Below are 18,185 nucleotides of genomic sequence, written 5' to 3' on the forward strand. Positions count from 1 at the left end.
CTGTTAAGGTAGGCGGTGTTTAAACCTGTGCTGTGTTTCCCAAAAGCGTCGTAGCCCTAAAATAATATTTTGTCCATTTAGTTTCAATAGAATTAAGATGATATTAGTGCTACGATGCTTTTAGGCAAACCCAGCCTAGAGCTGCGTTCGGAAGCCACAATTATCAGTGTGTAATGTAGCCTAGCTAAAAGGAGAGAAATGTGTACCCCGGTTTATTTACTACGTTAGGCAGGGTTTAACACTACTATGGGAGTGTGTATTTATGGTAATTATATGATATGTGCATTGTATGCATTTATTTCCAAATGGCAGTTGTTGATAGATGGCCAAGGTGAGGCTGACAGCCTACCTCACTCTTAGCCGCGCGGTTGTCTCTTAGCACGTAGCCTCCTGCGGTTTTGCGCAGACGCAATTGCGTCCCTTTTCGACGTCTCTCTGAATCGGTTCCTTAGCATACGACACCGTTAGCCACTGATTCTCACCGGTCGGCAAGATGTTCAGAGCCGTTGTTCGACTTTCAACCTCTGGGGTACGGAGTTTAGCGCGGACACGACCATGTTTCTCGGGTAAGACTGACGGCAAAGCCTATTAATGGTCTATTTATTCATAAAACTGTTTGCCTTTCGTGTTAGCTTGCTTGCTAGCCAGTTGTCCCATAGCAAATAGCCACCAAGCTAGCTAGCTAACGTTAGTCGTAAATGGTATGTAACGTTACGGTAGTCTTCACAAAACTCGACATATAGTTTGCACTATTAGGCTAATTCGATGCATCTCGGTAAGTATATAAAGTCACATACTGTAAGTTGTGTATTGTGATACACAGCTGATTAGTCTAGATGGCGTTAGCTATGTAGCTAACGTTTGCGTCAGGGTGACATTGATTTGCATTTGATCTAAAGTAAAAGTCTTGGTGCCCTTAAATAGTGTATAGTTATCACGTTCATAAATTGATGTCAGATCCAGTGTAAATGGTTAGAACCACCAGACGGCTAGTAAACTTGAGCATGTGTCCTTGTGATGACCCATACTTCGGTTTTTCGAGGGAGTCACAAGTGCACAACGATGCGCAGCAACTCTAGTCCTTGCGGTCAAACCAGTGTGTTGTTTTATCCTACACCATCTATTGCTCTTGATCTGTTTACACTCAGTTATGGCTAGATTTGTGCTGTCAATATACTAAGTGTCTTGGCATTGACCTTAAGTGACCCAGTTAGCCAGATTGCTGTAAATAGACATTCTTCCCTGCAAAGCCAAGGGGATATTGCAATTATGCATGTGACGTATACAGGTCAGTTTCCCCTAGAATAGATTTTGGTGGAGCACACAGGCAAAGTCCTCAAAACAACATCATGGGCTGCAAAAATCGCATTTGAAATCATCTGGTAGTGAGGTGACATGTCTGACAGAAGGTGTAGGTTATGGCTCACCTGCTTTTTCATGAGAATGGAAGGGTGTATATTGTTTTCAGTCAAGCATCTAGGAATAGGCCTTGACCTCTATATGATCTAGAATTTTTGTTTTCTATGTTGCAGCTCCTTTGGCCTCCCGATGCTACTCCCATGCCAAGTGGAGACAGATGAGGAGTTTGATGCCCGTTGGGTCACTTATTTCAGCAAGCCAGACATTGATGCCTGGGAGCTGAAGAAAGGTGATCTTCTAAAGAATACTGATAATAAGTCTGCACTTTTGCCGAAGTTCTACTGTCATTTTTTTCAGTCCTTAAGTTTGAGACTAATGGATAGCCAGATTTGAACATTTTTTATAACTGAGTATGCTTGAATCCCATTCCCACATCCCATAGGCATGAACACACTAATTGGCTACGACCTGGTACCTGAACCCAAAATCCTTGACTCAGCTCTTCGCGCTTGCCGAAGGTTGAATGACTTGGCCAGTGCCATCCGCATCCTTGAGGCAGTCAAGGTGAGCTGCACAGCTTCCCCTACCAACTTCTAGTGAAGTCATATCTCGATTAATAAAGTAAACATATGTATTTTACAGTGCATATGGAAAGTATTCAGACCCCTTTGTCTTTTTCCACATTTTGTTACAGCCTTATTCTAAAATGGAGTAAATTGTTTAATTTTCCTCATCAATCTACACACAATACCCCATAATGACAAAGCAAAAACAGGTTTAGAAATGTTTGCAAAAAAATTACATAAGTATTCAGACCCTTTTCTCAGTACTTTGTTGAAGCACCTTTGGCAGCGATTACAGCCTCTAGTCTTCTTGGGTATGACGCTACAAGCTTGGCACACCTGTATTTGGGGAGTTTCTCCCATTCTTCTCTGCAGCTCCTCTCAAGCTCTGTCCGGTTGGATGGGGAGCGTTGCTGCATAGCTATTTTCAGGTCTTTCCAGAGATGTTCGATCGGGTTCAAGTCCGGGCCCTGGCTGGGCCACTCAAGGACATTGAGACTTGTCCCGAAGCCACTCCTGTGTAGACTTGGCTGTGTGCTTAGGGTTGTTGTCCTGTTGGAAGGTGAACCTTCACCCCAGTCTGAGATCCTGATTGCTCTGAAGCAGGTTTTTATCAAGGATCTCTCTGTACTTTGCGCCGTGAATTTTTCCCTTGATCCTGACTAATTTCCCAGTCCCTGACACTGAAAAACATCCCTACAGCATGATGCTGCCACCACCATGCTTCACCGTAGGGATGGTGCCAGGTTTCTTCCAGACGTGACGCTTGGCATTCAGGCCAAAGAGTTCAAGCTGGGTTTCATCAGAACAGAGAATCTTGTTTCTCATGGTCTGAGAGTCTTTAGGTGCCTTTTAGCAAACTCCAAGTGGGCTGTCATGTGCCTTTTACTGAGGAGTGGCTTCTTTCTGGCCACTACCATACATGCCTGATTGGTGGAGTGCTACAGAGATGGTGGTCCTTCTGGAAGGTCCTCCCATCTCCACAGAGGAGCTCTGGAGCTCTGTCAGTGACCATCGGGTTCTTGGTCACCTCCCTGACCAAGGCCCTTCTCCCCTGATTGCTCAGTTTGGCCGGACAGCCAGCTCTAGGAAGAGTCTTGGTGGTTCCAAACTTCTTCCATTTAAGAATGATGGAGGCCACTGTGTTCTTGGGGACCTTCAATGTTGCAGACATTTTTTGGTACCCTTAACCAGATCTGTGCCTCGACACAATCCTGTCTCTGAGCTCTACGGACAATTCCTTCGACCTCATGGCTTGGTTTTTTGCTCTGACATGCACTGTCAACTGTGGGACCTTGTATAGATAGGTGTGTGCCTTTCCAAGTCATGTCCAATCAAATGAATTTCCCACAGGTGGATGCCAATCAAGTTGTAGAAACATCTCAAGGATGATCAATGGAAACAGGATGCACCTGAGCTAAATTTCGAGTCTCATAGCAAAGGGTCTGAATACTTATGTAAATAAGGTATTTGTTTTTTATTTTTAAATTAGCAAACATTTCTAAAAACCTGTTTTCACTTTGTCATTATGGGGTATTGTGCATAGATTGAGGGGGAAAAAATGTCATCCATTTTAGAATAAGGCTGTAACGTAACAAAATGTGGAAAAAGTTAAGGGGTCTGAATACTTTCCAAATGCACTGTACATAATTGTGGATATACTCGCTGCTTTTATATCATATGTCTAAATGGAAAATATCTTCTCTTCCTTTTCAATTTCTGCCATTCGGTTAAAGGAGCTACATGTAGAATCTTTGCATTGTAATTTCAGAAAATATCCATAATATACTGAACAAAAATATAATGTATAGTGTTGGTTCCATGTTTCATGGGCTGAAATAAAATCCCAGAAATATTGAGTATTTCTGTCTGTAATAAAGCCTTTTTGTCGGGGGAAATCTCATTATGCTTGGGTGGGCCTATGCCCACCCATTGCTGTGCCCCTGACCAGTCATGTGAAATACATAAATTAGGGCCTAATTCATTTATTTCAATTGACTGATTTCCTTATATGAACTGTAACTCGGTAAATTATTTGAAATGGTTGCGTTTATATTTTTGTTCAGTATATATCTGCAGTAATAGTGGAATGATGGTGATTCACAACATTTCTTGACCCAATACAAAATCGCATTCTAAAATGTAGACTTTCTATTTGACAACAAAAGCCAGACCGGCTTCTGTCAAAATGGGAAAACTGCACCCTCCCTCTCTTCCATCGGCGTCACTAAGAGGCGTGGTTATCTCCTCGAGCACAACGAACAACGGCAGACTGGGGAGAGCGGCCAATGTAGAAATCGCTCTGTAATTTCCTGGTTGATCGAATTCTACGGACTAAGCCCAATTTCAGTTTGTGATAAAACAATCACTGAATACTGTAGGGAATCATTTTTACGGCTGTTTTGAAGTTGGACGAAACTGAAAGTAGAATATTATCCACCATGATCCATGCTATCCTGGTTCATTGGGACTTCCACCACATGTTCAATGCTATCCAGGATTCCTTGGGACTGACGTTACCCCATTGAAGGTGACATTTAAACTGGTTACGGTTATGGACGTTTCAAGGAATCCAGATAGCAATAATCTCTCCCACCATGTTACAGGGAAATGGGATGGGGAGGGTTGTTGCATTTCACCTAGCTTCCACATGGGTGAGACATTATAAATGTTGCAGCACCTTTATCGTATTCAGTAGGTGTTTTTGTTCCAGATGGTTAAATTAGTCAATTGTACAGATGGCTGAGCATAAATTATTGAAATGACTTCTATTCACAGACAAATCCACTAATAATGCACATTTTTGAACATTCCAGTATCTTTGAAAAAAGCACTGCTCATTTCAGGGGAACCGCACTGTTGGCTTTTTAGGGTTTGGGCTATTTATTATATTTGGTGGAAGCAGACTTTAATCCTCACATGAGCCACCTAGCTGTACAAAAATAACAGTCAAACTCCTTAATTAGCAGGTGTACTAATTCCTCACCCTTTCAACGTAGCCGACTAGCTGGAAGGTTCACAGCATAATCTATTTTTATGCTATCCTGAACAAAAAATATAAACGAATGCAACAATTTCAACGAGTTACAGTTCATATAAGGAAATCAGTCAATTGAAAAATGAATTAGGCCCTAATCTATGGATTTCACATGACTGGGCAGGGGCACAGCCATGGGTGGGCCAATCAGAAATAGTTTTTCCTCACAAAAGGGCTTTATTACAGACAGAAATACTCCTCAGTTTCATCAGCTGTTTGGGTGGCTGGTTTCAGACAATCCCGCAGGTGAAGAAGCCGAATGTGGAGGTCCTGGGCTGGCGTGGTTACACGTGGTCTGCGGGTGTGAGGCTGGTTGGACGTACTGCCAAATTCTCTAAAACAATGTTGGAGGCAGCTTATAATAGAGAAATTAACATTAAATTCTCATTCTCTGGCAACAGCTCTGGTTGACATTCCTGCAGTCAGCATGCCAATTACACGCTACCTCAACTTGAGACATCTGTGGCATTGTGTTGAGTGACACAACTTCACATTAGTGGCCTTTTATTGTCCCCAGCACAAGGTGCACCTGTGTAATGATCATGCTGTTTAATCAGCTTCTTGATATGCCACACCTGTCAGGTGGATTGATTATCTTGGCAAAGGAGAAATGCTCACCAACAGGGATGTAAAGACATTTTGTGGGAAAAATTGTAAAAGCTTTTTGTGTGTATGGAACATTTCTGGGATATTATTTCAGCTCATGGGACCAACACTTTACATGTTGCGTTTATATTTTTGTTCAGTATGTGTCACTTTTTTCTTGTGAAAAGGGGTTTAACATGTAAAATAAGTGGATTTCATTTCCTTTGAATTTATTCACATAATGTACTAGTATTTTAAGAAACGTATAGAATGGTACACAATCTTCAACCTGTATGCCTTTTTCGTAATATTCCCTATGGTGAACTTTATCAACCTCTCTCTGTAACAGGACAAATCTGGCCCCCACAAAGATATCTACCCATACCTGATTCAAGAACTGCAGCCCACTCTGACTGAGCTGGGTATCTCCACACCTGAGGATCTGGGCATGGACAAATTATAGACATCTTCTTGGTGAGTGCTTTACACATTGAAAAGAGAATGCTCTGGGCCCGGTTTCCCAAAAGCATCTTAAGGCTAAGTTTATCGTTACAACCTTCGTAGGAGCATCGTAGAATCTCCGAGCTGTGTCCCAAATCATTGTTACTAAAGTTGCACTTAAACACGTTATTTACCAACTGCCTCAGACCACTCGTAGAACAGCGAAGTGCGTTGTTAAATGCATTTCACCCCCCCCTACCGTGTCACTTTATACACAGATCTCCGCTAAACATATAACCAAGATGTTTATCAGTCTCTGTGACCCCAGATAACTTCACAACAAAGTTGACTACAAATACAAAGTTGCCAATGTCTCTGCAAATGTTAAACAAGCGAAGGATAAAGATCTTCACATGAAACCTGAGATGACTGCATTAAAAGATAAATAAGCCTACCTACAGTATAGGCTACATAGGCCTATATATTTATATGATATTGAAATCAATTGTTCATTCAATTGAGTTTTATTTAGTGCATTGTTATAGGGTATGCATTAGAATAAGCCGCCTCAATATTAGCAGCCATAGGTTTTAATATATCTCTAGGAGCTGATACATAGTCAGTATTGTGGAATAATTCTAATGTTAAAGGTGCAATGTGCAGAAATCGCTCCGACATTTCCTGGTTGCAAAAATTCTAATAGTTTGTCTAATTTCAGTTTGACAAAACAAGCAGTCATTGTGTAGAGAATCATTGTACTACTCTGAAATAACTTTTACATAACCAAAAATAGTATTAATCATTTTGAAGCTGGTGTACAAAACCAAGAGACACTAAAACTAAACTTAAGAACGGGAAGCATAGATATAGCGCGCATAACAGATCTATCACTTCTTAAGAATTTCTTTCAATGAGAATGACAGATCTATAACCCATTTCTATGTGAACTTGGTCAGGTCGCCCAAAAAGTTACATACTGCAGCATTAAGGTAAGATTTAAACTGAGAAAGCTGGCCCGAGAGCAGCGGTGCCTTTCTTTCGATCCTATCAGTATATAATATAATATGCCATTTAGCAGACGCTTTGGGACTTACAGTCGTGCGTGCATACATTTTTGTGTATGGGTGGTCCCGGGGATCGAACCCACTACCTTGGCGTTACAAGCGCCGTGCTCTACCAGCTGAGCTACAGAGGACCAGTATCGACACATGCCTCAACGACACACTTAGCGAACGTTCTCTCTGCGTGGTGTTTTGGGAAACGCATGTTAAATCTTCGGGAAGTATGGTGGCCGTATATTGAAACGTTATTTTCTCTTAATTTTAAATCAATTAAATTTTTCCTTTTCATTTCCCCTCAGGTAATCTGGTGTCCAACGAGATGAACCACTTCTCAAGTCTCTGCCTTGTCCTGGTGTCTGTGTGATGTTGATTTAATCCACGCTCTCCTGTTGTGTACAAAATTATGGATTTAATAAAGCAATATCTATTGACGCTGCTGTCTCAATGGTAAAAGGTTGATTTACTGGCATGTAACCCATTCATTCAACTGTCTCAATGTTCCATTTCCAAACAAACTTTTGCTAAATTAAATCAATTATGGGCTTTTTCAGACCACTGACATGCACAACACACTGAATCTTATGTTTACATGAACAAATGGCAGACCCAAACATTTAACATAACTAGTAGTATGTACTTTGATGCATCTCAGAACACTGCTGAGTCGAAACTAATGTAAGATAGTTGTTCAAGAAAGTTAAGGACAAAGGGATCAATTCCAACAATGGGTTTGGTCAGCATTCACTTTGATTCAATGCAGAGCGGGTCCTGTTAATCTGTCAGGTTTTGCATTAGCTCTCAAACCCTTCTCTCCGTAGGGTGTTCGGCAGTTCGCTTCACCCAGGCTAGCTGTGTTAAACGTCAATCATCGCATGTGGACTGGTGTTCGAAAGATATGGCCCTTTATCTCTCATTTTTGCGAGAAATAATATTTCAAATAAAAAATACACTTACTGTAACATTAGATAGCAGAATTGCACAGATCCATATGCTGTGTGTGCTTCCTCCCAGTTACACATGCTAGATTGCTAATTAGCACAGGTGGTCATGTCTTAACAAGTGCTGTAAAATGGAGATATAGCCGTGTGGGAACACTAAACCTAAAGGTGTGTAGTAATTTAACTTTAAAATATATATATTTCAAGCTGATATGAATATTGCACTGAACAGACAGAATACAGAATTTGATAATGATATCAAATATGGGTAATACTATCACTAGAGACGTTTCTTAGCTCTTTGTTACCACGGAAGTTCTCCAACCTTATTTGGGGTTTCTGATGTCTTGGGGTACGGATAAAGGACGGTGAAAGTAGTCCAACAAGGCTTCTGTTGACAGGAAGCGGAAGTGATCCTTAGACTAGCTAGCAGGAGTAAAAGACAGCAGCGATAACAAGACATCCTTTTATGGATGGTTGGAAATACAGTCAACATGCTTGTTTTATCGTGCAAAGCGTGAACATTCCCACCAAACATGAACAACATTATGGAGGAACAGGAGAGGGATACTCTCCTTGCTGCAGTGCCCGAGTCCCAAGTTTTGAAACCGGTAACTATGTTTTGGCTAGCTAGCAAGCTAACCAATAACAACACACTCAATCTGATTTCTGTCAACTCTGTTTCAAATGACAGCCAACCTACCATTCTCTCAGCGTATAACGTTACTTGGCTTGTTATCTACTGTAACTTGCTAACGTTAGCGTAAGCTAACCATACTAACTACAGGTTGTACACGAGATAATGAGAACGTTATTTACATTTGTCAGATGCTCTCAACCCTAATTGCTGCTGTAAATCGCTCTGGATAAGTGCCTTGCTCAAGGGCACATCGACATATTTTTCACCTAGTCGGCTCGGGGATTAGAACCAGCGACCTTTTGGTTACTGGCCCAACGTTATTAACCGCTAGGCTACTTGACTTGTTTAGGTTCACTGACAAATATTAAAAAGAGGGTGTGTAGAATACACACCAATATCGTTCTTTTGATAGTTCAAAACATCTTGTGTAATCTTAAATATTCCGGTAAACCTTTACACTCCTGGGAATATGCCTATATTGCACTGGAGGTTGGTGGCACCTTAATTGGGGAAGAATAGGTAGAAGGGTATCAACAACATCAAACATTCCATTAGCTCCATTCAAGCATTATTATGAGCCGTCCTCCCCTCAGCAGCCTCCACTGCTATATGGATAGGGCTAAATTGAAATGTTTCTTACAGAAGAAATATGAAAAGCGTTTGCATAAGCATAGCTATGGTAGAAATTGAAAGGGAAGAGTTTAGCAAAGTTAAGGACAAAACAGTAAGGTAAGGACACAACACACGACTGAATCCAAACATTACACTGTTGATTTTATGATATGATCAAAGATTTTTGGTGTCCATTACTGGACAGCCCCATACAAACCGACCGCCGCCATAGATTTTTGGTGTCCATTACTGGACAGCCCCATACAAACCGACCGCCGCCATAGATTTTTCAACTAACCTGTATTTGACTATAATTTTTTTGGTCTCGATTTGGGCAAATAAGTATATTTTAAATGTCAACCATATAAATGTCCATGACCAGTTGCAGGTGGTTCGTTTGAATTTAGAAAATGCTCCATGGGGCAAAACATGCATTCATTTAATAATGGAGCATTTTCTAAATTGGTGGCAATATACTCGGCTAGTTATCTTTGAGTCAAATGAGAGGCTAATAGCAGGGCTAATTTGTAGCAGTCTAGCAAAGTTGTGTAGCAGCGTTAGGGCAAGGCTGTTTTCCTGTAGTCCTCTTCCGGGGATTCTCTATTTGTAACAGAATCCGTAATGACATTTCATACATTCCTGATTTTCACATGTCAAGGGTCCTGGCACTGGCAGCAGCTCAAGACCAAGGGCTACAGATGGGAGCATCAGACCTTTGGAGAAGAGGGGACCCTATATCATGTCCAAAGCCCCAGCCATTCACATGAAACTACGTAAGCGCATTCCTGGCCCTAGATATTAGTGACACAATTCCTGTTTAAAGCATTGTGATGTTTAAGTGTTGTCAAAGTCTATGTTTTTATTAAAGTGTTGTTATTCTGTATGTCACTGAATCCTGGCTTTAGAGAAACATCGTGAGATGGCCCGCAAAGCAATGAAGAAAAAAGGCCTTACGTCAGGGGGTCCAGTGATGCAACAGCCCAGGCAAGGAGGAAAGAGGTAAGAGGAGAGGAGGAGGGAGAAGTATGTTTGTAGGCGTGCATGCAAGCATAATGGAATTTGAGGTATTCGAGCTGTTACAATTCAAGTTTTTCTTGTTCCTCTTGTAGAAGTGTGATGTTCAACAAAGGTTATGCCGCTTTGAGTCAGCACGCTGAAGATACGCTGGTAGCATTGGAATCAGACAGGTAAAGGACTACACACATAGCACCGAATGTTGATCTGCCGTTCATCTGCAGTTCGTTTGGCGCACTGTGTTTTAGGGACCACACGCTGGAGGATGTCTGACAGTGCGCAAATTATGGCCGGCACTCTGTTCAGAGGTGCTAAGTACTCTCTCCGGCAAACACTATTGGCAAGGCACTATTGACTGCAGACAGAATCTCTAAAGAGCCCTATGTTTATTTAGGAAGTATAGGGCTGGAATTCAATCCAAGTGCGCCTGGTCAGCAATGCACATTCAAAAGGCAATGTTCCCACATTTGCATAGACCACATTCATGGTAAACGCTGCATATGTTGACTCAATCGTAAGTGACCTTTAAATGGCACATTGTCCAAATCCGCGATCGGATTGAATCGCAGCCTAAGAGTTTTCCTAATGACATTATCTTGTCTTGACCTTGCAGTGATGATGAGCGAGATGTCGAGCAGTATTCCTCAGGATACTCTTCAGCTGAGGTGAGTGTGCCCAGTGTGAAACATACTATACTCAGACCATGCTTCTACATAGAAAGGCTCATTCATTGGGCAGCGGTGCTCTCTATCAGGAACAGGGTTCAGTTTCCATATAGAATAGTTGCTCTTATAGTCCACTACAAATCTATTCATATTTAAACACGACTCAATGCAAGTAATCACCATTATTGCCTAAATAGGCTATGTGGGGAAAAAAACATTACACCTACACTTTATTTTTCTCCTCATAACTTTTTCTTACACCTCCTGTCTGCATACCTTTTTGAATTGTCATTCCACGGCTGACCTGTTGTCCTCTCTGTGCAGGTGCACCCAGACCTAAGCAGGCAGCTGCTGCAGGATGGATACCGGCTGGATGAGATCCTGACGACGAGGACCTGGACCTCATTCCCCCTAAAGCCATGGGTTCTTCAGCCTGCTGCTGTGCTGAGGCCCCGTCGTGCTTCGTGCAGTGAGGAGGGCACTTAGTGCTGTGACCTGGCTGACCCCGCAGCTCTGTGTTTAAAGACTGGACCTCTGTTACCCTGACCTTAGCCACTGTCTAAGTCAAGCAAGGCCTCCTGTTACCCAAACCCTACCACTGTCTAAGCATGGAACCCCCCTAACACTTTAAACGCCTAGCCACTGTTTATGCAGTGCTCTCTACACCCTAACTAACCTTAAGCATGGACTAAAGTCATCCCAAGCCTTAGCCACTGTCCAAGCAGGGCTCTCTGTCACCCCAAAGGTTGACCTCTGTGTTATTTTGGAACTAGATGAAATGCTAACCATGCTGCAGCCCCTCTGAATAGACAGGTGCAGGGTGAATCATCTCTGGACATGCACTGCACTCATTAACCTGAGGGAGAAGGTCACTGTCTTGTTGTCCTCTTTGGCATATCGCTCCCAGGTCCATTTAAACATAAAAAATGAATATGCAAGGTAATATGCATACAGCAAATGTCTTAGGGCGGTTTGAACGCTAAAGCTTTTTCGCAAGCTTGTCTTGCTTCAATTCCCTTTTTTCAAAGTAAGCCCTTTTGAAAACAAACCTGAACATTCCCTAACTATAGATGCATTGATCGGCATTTTTATACATCTTCCTAAAATTCCCTGTTTTTGTTGCAAATCCCTGGTATTAATCTTGGGTCTAACCTCAGACCCCTTGTCTGTGGCTTTGACACTACATGGTTTACTTGTATGTGAATGAATGCTTTAAATGATTTAGGGATACTAGCACTTACTCTTATGTCAGGCTGCCTTTCAATGCTTTGTCCAAAAAAGTTTACAAAATAGCACTGTTTTTACAGCAATGAGAACTGTGGTCAATCTTGTCCTGCGTGTTAGAGGTAACATTACAGCCCATGGTGTCACTGAGGTTAACCACTACCTCCTGGCAATGCTGTAGACAATGACTCACTTGATCCTCTCTTCCTACTACATTTACATTACATTTTAGTCATTTAGCAGACGCTCTTATCCAGAGCGACTTACAGTTAATGAGTGCATACATTTTTCATACTGGCCCCCCGTGGGAAACGAACCCACAACCCTGGCGTTGTAAGCGCCATGCTCTACCAACTGAGCTACAGGGGACTACTACATATAGTAACTAGATACTCAGAGGGACGTGCATACGATATCAGAAGGCGATCTGAACAGACAAGTCACCTCCTACCTGTTGTTACATTATGATCACTCTCTCTCACGTCACTCAGCAAATTGTCAATTTTCCCACCCTCATGTTACAGTGTTTTGGTATCTTCTGATTTTAAAAGCAAGCAGTGCATTGTGAGTACACTAAACATCTTGAAGAATTTTGTCTGTAATGTCAGGCATTAGAATGAGTGATTCTCATCACTCGAGCCCTTACATGTGTGACTAAAGATAAGAAGTGTGTTTGCTAGTTGCTGTTTATCAGTGCAGACTTAATATGGAAGTGTGTGTCAGTGTGGCTGTGTTTACACAAGCAACCCAATTCTGATCTTTTTTCACTAATTGGTCTTTTGACCAATCACTTTCAGCTTTGAAAAAGAGCTGATGTGGAAAGATCTGGCATGATTAGTCAAAATACCAATTAGTAGAAATAATATCAGAATTGGGCTGTCTGTTTAAATGCAGCCATTGAGTGCTTGACCTGTGTTGCTAGATAGATAAATATTGCACTCAACACCAACTGGTGCGGTCAGTAGCCAGTACACTGCACTTGACTGTACTATGCAACTAATGGGACAATCTGCTTCTGTATCCTAGTTAAAACAATATACCAAGTGTTACTGAGCGCTTCATGCAATAACTAGAACAATTATTATGTATAGGAAACACTATTTTTATTTGATTATAAATATTGTTTTGCTATATTCAATATAATTAATTAATATACACATGTCCTTTTGTAATTTTCTTCTGGTTTGCTGGAGGGGATGTTACACCATTGAAAGTTATTTTCACAGAATTCAGAGTACTATCAGTCAATCTAATCTCTGTCAAATATTTGTTATGTAGAAGAGCTTGGATGTACAGGATTGAGGATGCAGAATATGTTTATGATGAGTATTCTGGTATATTGGAAAGACAAAAACTGGTCAAACCTAATTTCATTAGAATAGATCAGGGGTGTCAAACTCATTCCATGGAGGGCCTAGTGTCTGCTGGTTTTTGGTTTATCCTTTCAATTAAGACCTTGACAACAAGGTGAGGGGAGTTCCTTACTAATCAGTGACCCTAATTCCTCAATCAAGTACAAGGGAGGAGCGAAAACCCGCATATACTCGGCGCTCCGTGGAATGAGTTTGACACGTGGAATAAATATATCGTTAACCGAAATAGGGACCACACACACAGTGGGGCCATAGTACCAGACCAGAACATTTCCATCCACTTCCATTTGGGGGCAGAATTGAGTTGTCACAATATTATTTCATGGCGAGGGAAGTAACCTAACATTACTGTCATTACTTACATGCATCATTGTATAAATGTGTCTTTGTAGGCTATTTTATAGCTCACCGCTCAGCAGAGTAGTTTTTATCTGGGATTATAAATTGCATTAGTATTGTACGGCAATAGTTATATCATTTTAGCTTTGCATTATCATTGTTTGCCAAAAATGTAGGGTAGGCTAATTATACAACAGGCAAGTTATCCACATGTTAAATGTAATTGTATTGAGGGGAAAAGCCTGTCAGCATAACGGCCACACGCGATCTATTATGTACTATTTAATAGGCTCTAGTTTGCATGGACTGTGACAGTGTTGCCATTCTCATAAGATTGCCATTCTCATGAGATTTGCATACGCATAGTAACTATTCAACCAACGTAGCACTGCGCTGGAACTCTGGAACTTGTTGCTGTCGCTGGGCGGGCCCTAATGATGTTGTACGCCTAGGCGGGGGGTGTAATTCAAGTGAAGGAAAATCGAGTCAAGGGAGTTACCTCAACGGCAAGCTTTTCGAGATATGAGATCGGGCCATATTTCGTGTCCGTCTTTCTCTAAATTAGAAAAAGAAGTGGAGAACGATATAATTGAGAGTTACACAGCCAACATTCTGCCTATCTGCTGGTGGACAAATGTAACCCCCCCCCCCCGTGCATGCACAATTTCTCTGTGTTTACAAGTGATTGAAACCGTGCCAGCGAAGAGGGAAAAGGATAACCTAGGAAGGAGGGATGGTGGACAATTCTGGTAGCAGCAAGGCACAAATGGTGAGTTGTTTCCCCCTGTTTGGCGCTGTGCCCTGGCTGGGTCGCGGTTGTGTCATAGCCTAGGGAGCGAGGTAGCGAACATTTTATTTGCAGAGCAATATAGGCTAAAAGCACGAGACTATCAAAAGTAACGCTTTTTTTATTATTATTATTGAAATCCTCATTACTATTTAGTTTTGATAGTTTAGCGTACGTCATTGCCATTTTTTTGTTTTAATTACAGTTGTAAATCCGACTGCAAATAAATAATGAATCGTGCATAACCAAATAACATTGATGAAATGGATGCATATTTTCGTGCACTGTAATCAGCGACCCTAATATGATTTAGATATATACTTTTTTTTTCTCTTGGTAGCCTACAAACTAGCCAGCTATGATACTATACACTGTTTACTCATTCATGTACGTTTTCTGGAGCCTCGCCATATGCATCCGGAAGGCTAATTTAGACTGACTGCGCGAGTAGGAGAGAAGAGGCTGTAGGCCTATGTGTTTTGGATACAATTATATTCGAACATTAACCATATCAATCATCTAATTTTGAATGTAGGATACATCTGGGTTGATTCGCGTTTCCGATTGAAGCTAAATTGTAACTTTTTGATGAGAAACATAACTGTACGAGGCTACATGGTTGACAATTGTTTCAAAGTTGTTAACCGAAGTTTCTGTCAAAATCGAATGTTGTTTACATTGTTTTGGCTCATGCTTAAAGTGGTGCATATCTATTTCAATTCAGTGTTATGCATGAACTCGAATACATTTTTTTCAAATAAGAAGCATAAATGCAATATGCTGTAGATATATATACAGGACAAAACAGGGTCCTGTAACTTATGTATTATGTGCAGCTATGCTGAACTAAATATCATTTGCCTATCACTACACTTATGTACAAATATATCCTGCATGTTACTACTGTACTTTTAAATACAATCACGTGTAACACTAGATATTGCATACCATACAATCTTTTCCATGCAGTCTATTTTTTTGTACATTTTTTTGTTTATCAACGATATTTTGCCTGTTCTCCCCTTTCCTCAATACCAATTAGCCTTTCCCTCATCTATTGTGCTCATGTTGGAACTTACCCATGTTATCTTCATGAAGGGGATGGTTTGTTGTAGCCTATTGTACTAAGTCTGGCGGTGACAGATAGGACTTCCCTGTTTTTTATGTCTAAATAGTCCACTTTGTGTTATGCATGTTTTTATTAGAACCTGTAAAGCCAGACATCCAGTGGTAATTTGAGTTGTTCGTTTATGGTTGGCTATTGATGTCTTTCTCACTTCCTCCCCCAGCCCAGTATGTCACAGGAGAGTGGTCTGGGGGGTGTCTATCCTCAGGGAGGCATGGCAGGAGGAATGAAGCTGGAGGCCGTCATGGAGCAGCTGCAGCGCCAGCAGCAGGCCAGGCTGGAGATGGAGCGCAAGGAGAGGAGGCTCCGCGAGGCCCACATCATGTACGCCCAGCAGGTAGCAGCACAGCAGGCCATCCTGGCTGCGGCCCGGGCCTCTGGAGCTGGCTTCATGGGCAAGGCCCTGGGTGGAGGTGCAGGGATACCAAGAGGAGGCCCGTTGTCCCGGGTCTTCAACCAGAGCAGTGTGGACTCGGAGAGGGAGGACGAGGACAGAGGCCGGGATTCAGGGGATGAAGATGACGATGAGGAGATGATGGATGGAGATGAGGGGAGCGAGGAGGAAGAGGGAGGGGCTAGTGGTCTTGAGTACCTCCGCAAGCAGACACTGGCTCTACAACAGGGTGCCTCCCGCCTCCCAGCGCATCCCTTTGGCAGTTACTCTACCTCGGGCCCCCAGCAGGCCCCATTGCCACCCGTCAGGGTGAAGCAGGAGCCTGACGAGAGCCGCTCTCCTGCAGGGCCCCACTCTGCCACCTCCCCCAATGGGCAGGCCGAATGGAATAGCTTTGACGATCAATTCAAACAGGTAAGGCCACCTTGGCTTACTGCCAATCTACTCTCTCCTTATTACTGTATGTCAGTTCTCCTTTCTTAGCTATATTCTCAAAATCCTATCCCCAGTTGAATTTTATGTCTGCCCTTGACATGAAAGAGTAGACTTGTCCACATGAAGAAATATTGCCACATTTCTCTGAATATTTATCTTCAGCAGCTAATCTGGCATCAAAGTTGTACTATCTCTTCCCCAAACACTGTGAGTCAACACAAAGCTGTGTAATGAAAACACAAATGTCCCCTTGGTAAGTAAGCGTCATATAGGAGGAAAGCCTTTCGCTATTTTCCTGTCTCCTGTTGTGTGTTTTGTCTGATTGTTCCGCTCGCCCCTGCTGTGAGCGGGTGGGTTAATCTTGGCTTCGACACAGACCTCTCAGCCAGTATCTTTGTGAGACACTTACAATCACTGGGGAGGGCTGAGCCGCTCTTTAGCTTTTGTGGCCAAAAATCCTAGAAGTGTGTGCTGGCAGAGGGCCAGGCACGTGTGTTGCTCGCTCTCACTCACTCTGCGCTCTCTCACGCTCAGTGATTTCTCTCCTGGCAGACATGCAGCACACGGGGTGGGAAGGTAGATGTTTACTACAGCACAGTAGTGGTGTATCCATCTGAGTGGTTTCTGCACTGTGCCAAGTGTACTTTTTAATTGAAGGTAAATGTTTCCTCACCGCTGTGTTACGGCTCGACAGAATGCTGAGTGGAAGCCAAGCTATCCTTCAATGTTGAGACGGCGCTAGGGAAGTATCATGTGTTGTGTAACAGCCCACCAGTGGTTGATATAAAAAGCCATGTTGCAGTGGAGTTGACAAATGTAGGAGGCAGAAAATATCTGTTGCTGTGACTGACCGTTGCGTGTGCTGCACTATCATTTTCCAAGGATGTCATTACTGTCTATTTAAAGGGGAAATGGCTTTGGGACTGTCACTCTGTCTATTTCCACATGTAGCTCCACAGGGGTGATGGTGGAAGGGGAAGTAAATAAATGATAGCAGAATGAGCCCTGGATTAGAGGCAGGCAGGCAGCAGCAGTGCTATGGTTAGAGTAGGCCATAGTTATCACAGAGAACAGACAGACATGAGAGAGGGTGGAGTAGACCTCTAGCTACCAAATTACTAGAGCACAGTGGAGACAACCTGATTTGAAATGAAGTTTGACCACATTGTTATGTGACTGTGAACAAAAACTGCATCATTGGTGGCGATAGGTTAGAGGCAGTTGACATGTCTCTGTTTAGGCCTGCTGTCAGACAGCCACCAGTGATCAGAGCAGAAGAGGTGTCGCAGAGCCCTGGCCTGGCTATCTGTGGCGTGGTTCTTTTATTAGGAGAGGGGGTTGAGCCTGGGGGGTGGGGGAGGCATTGTCAAACGAGAATTGGTCTGCGCTTGTTTTGTGTCCTCTCTTTTATCTTTCCTGTCATTATGTCAGCGCTGCAGTATTTAATGATGGCTCATCTCTTGTGGCAGTTTCAGGTTGCACTGCTGAAGGGGGAGCGGGACAGTGGAGGCAGGGGGACTTTTATGATGGTATTGGCTTCAAGAGGCTGGAGAGAAGCCCCAGCAAATGCCACTAATACCATTCTCTGCGGG

At 42.5% G+C, this 18,185-nt stretch overlaps 3 protein-coding genes across 3 annotated transcripts in view; all 3 read left to right on the forward strand.

The window, feature by feature from the left end:
* Window positions 1–389: 389 nt before the first annotated feature.
* Window positions 390–7,478, forward strand: LOC121555739 (cytochrome c oxidase subunit 5A, mitochondrial-like). The gene is given in 6 exon segments (XM_041869570.2): window positions 390–566; window positions 1,533–1,565; window positions 1,568–1,648; window positions 1,802–1,923; window positions 5,894–6,018; window positions 7,346–7,478. Coding segments are annotated over 5 exon segments (423 nt in total). The 5' UTR covers window positions 390–493; the 3' UTR covers window positions 6,008–6,018; window positions 7,346–7,478.
* An 896-nt stretch (window positions 7,479–8,374) lies between these two features.
* Window positions 8,375–12,135, forward strand: fam219b (family with sequence similarity 219 member B). Its single transcript, XM_045214711.1, is given in 7 exon segments — window positions 8,375–8,595; window positions 9,895–10,009; window positions 10,142–10,235; window positions 10,346–10,423; window positions 10,864–10,915; window positions 11,240–11,291; window positions 11,294–12,135. Coding segments are annotated over 7 exon segments (561 nt in total). The 5' UTR covers window positions 8,375–8,520; the 3' UTR covers window positions 11,389–12,135.
* A 1,514-nt stretch (window positions 12,136–13,649) lies between these two features.
* Window positions 13,650–18,185, forward strand: part of LOC121564227 (AT-rich interactive domain-containing protein 3B-like) — a 66,277-nt gene continuing 61,741 nt past the window's right edge. The window contains 2 exon segments of the mRNA XM_045214710.1: window positions 13,650–14,620; window positions 15,928–16,572. Coding sequence (XP_045070645.1) covers window positions 14,585–14,620; window positions 15,928–16,572 — 681 coding nt within the window. The 5' untranslated portion in view covers window positions 13,650–14,584.

The sequence above is a fragment of the Coregonus clupeaformis genome, unplaced genomic scaffold (assembly GCF_020615455.1).
Source record: "Coregonus clupeaformis isolate EN_2021a unplaced genomic scaffold, ASM2061545v1 scaf0296, whole genome shotgun sequence".
NCBI lineage: Eukaryota > Metazoa > Chordata > Actinopteri > Salmoniformes > Salmonidae > Coregonus > Coregonus clupeaformis.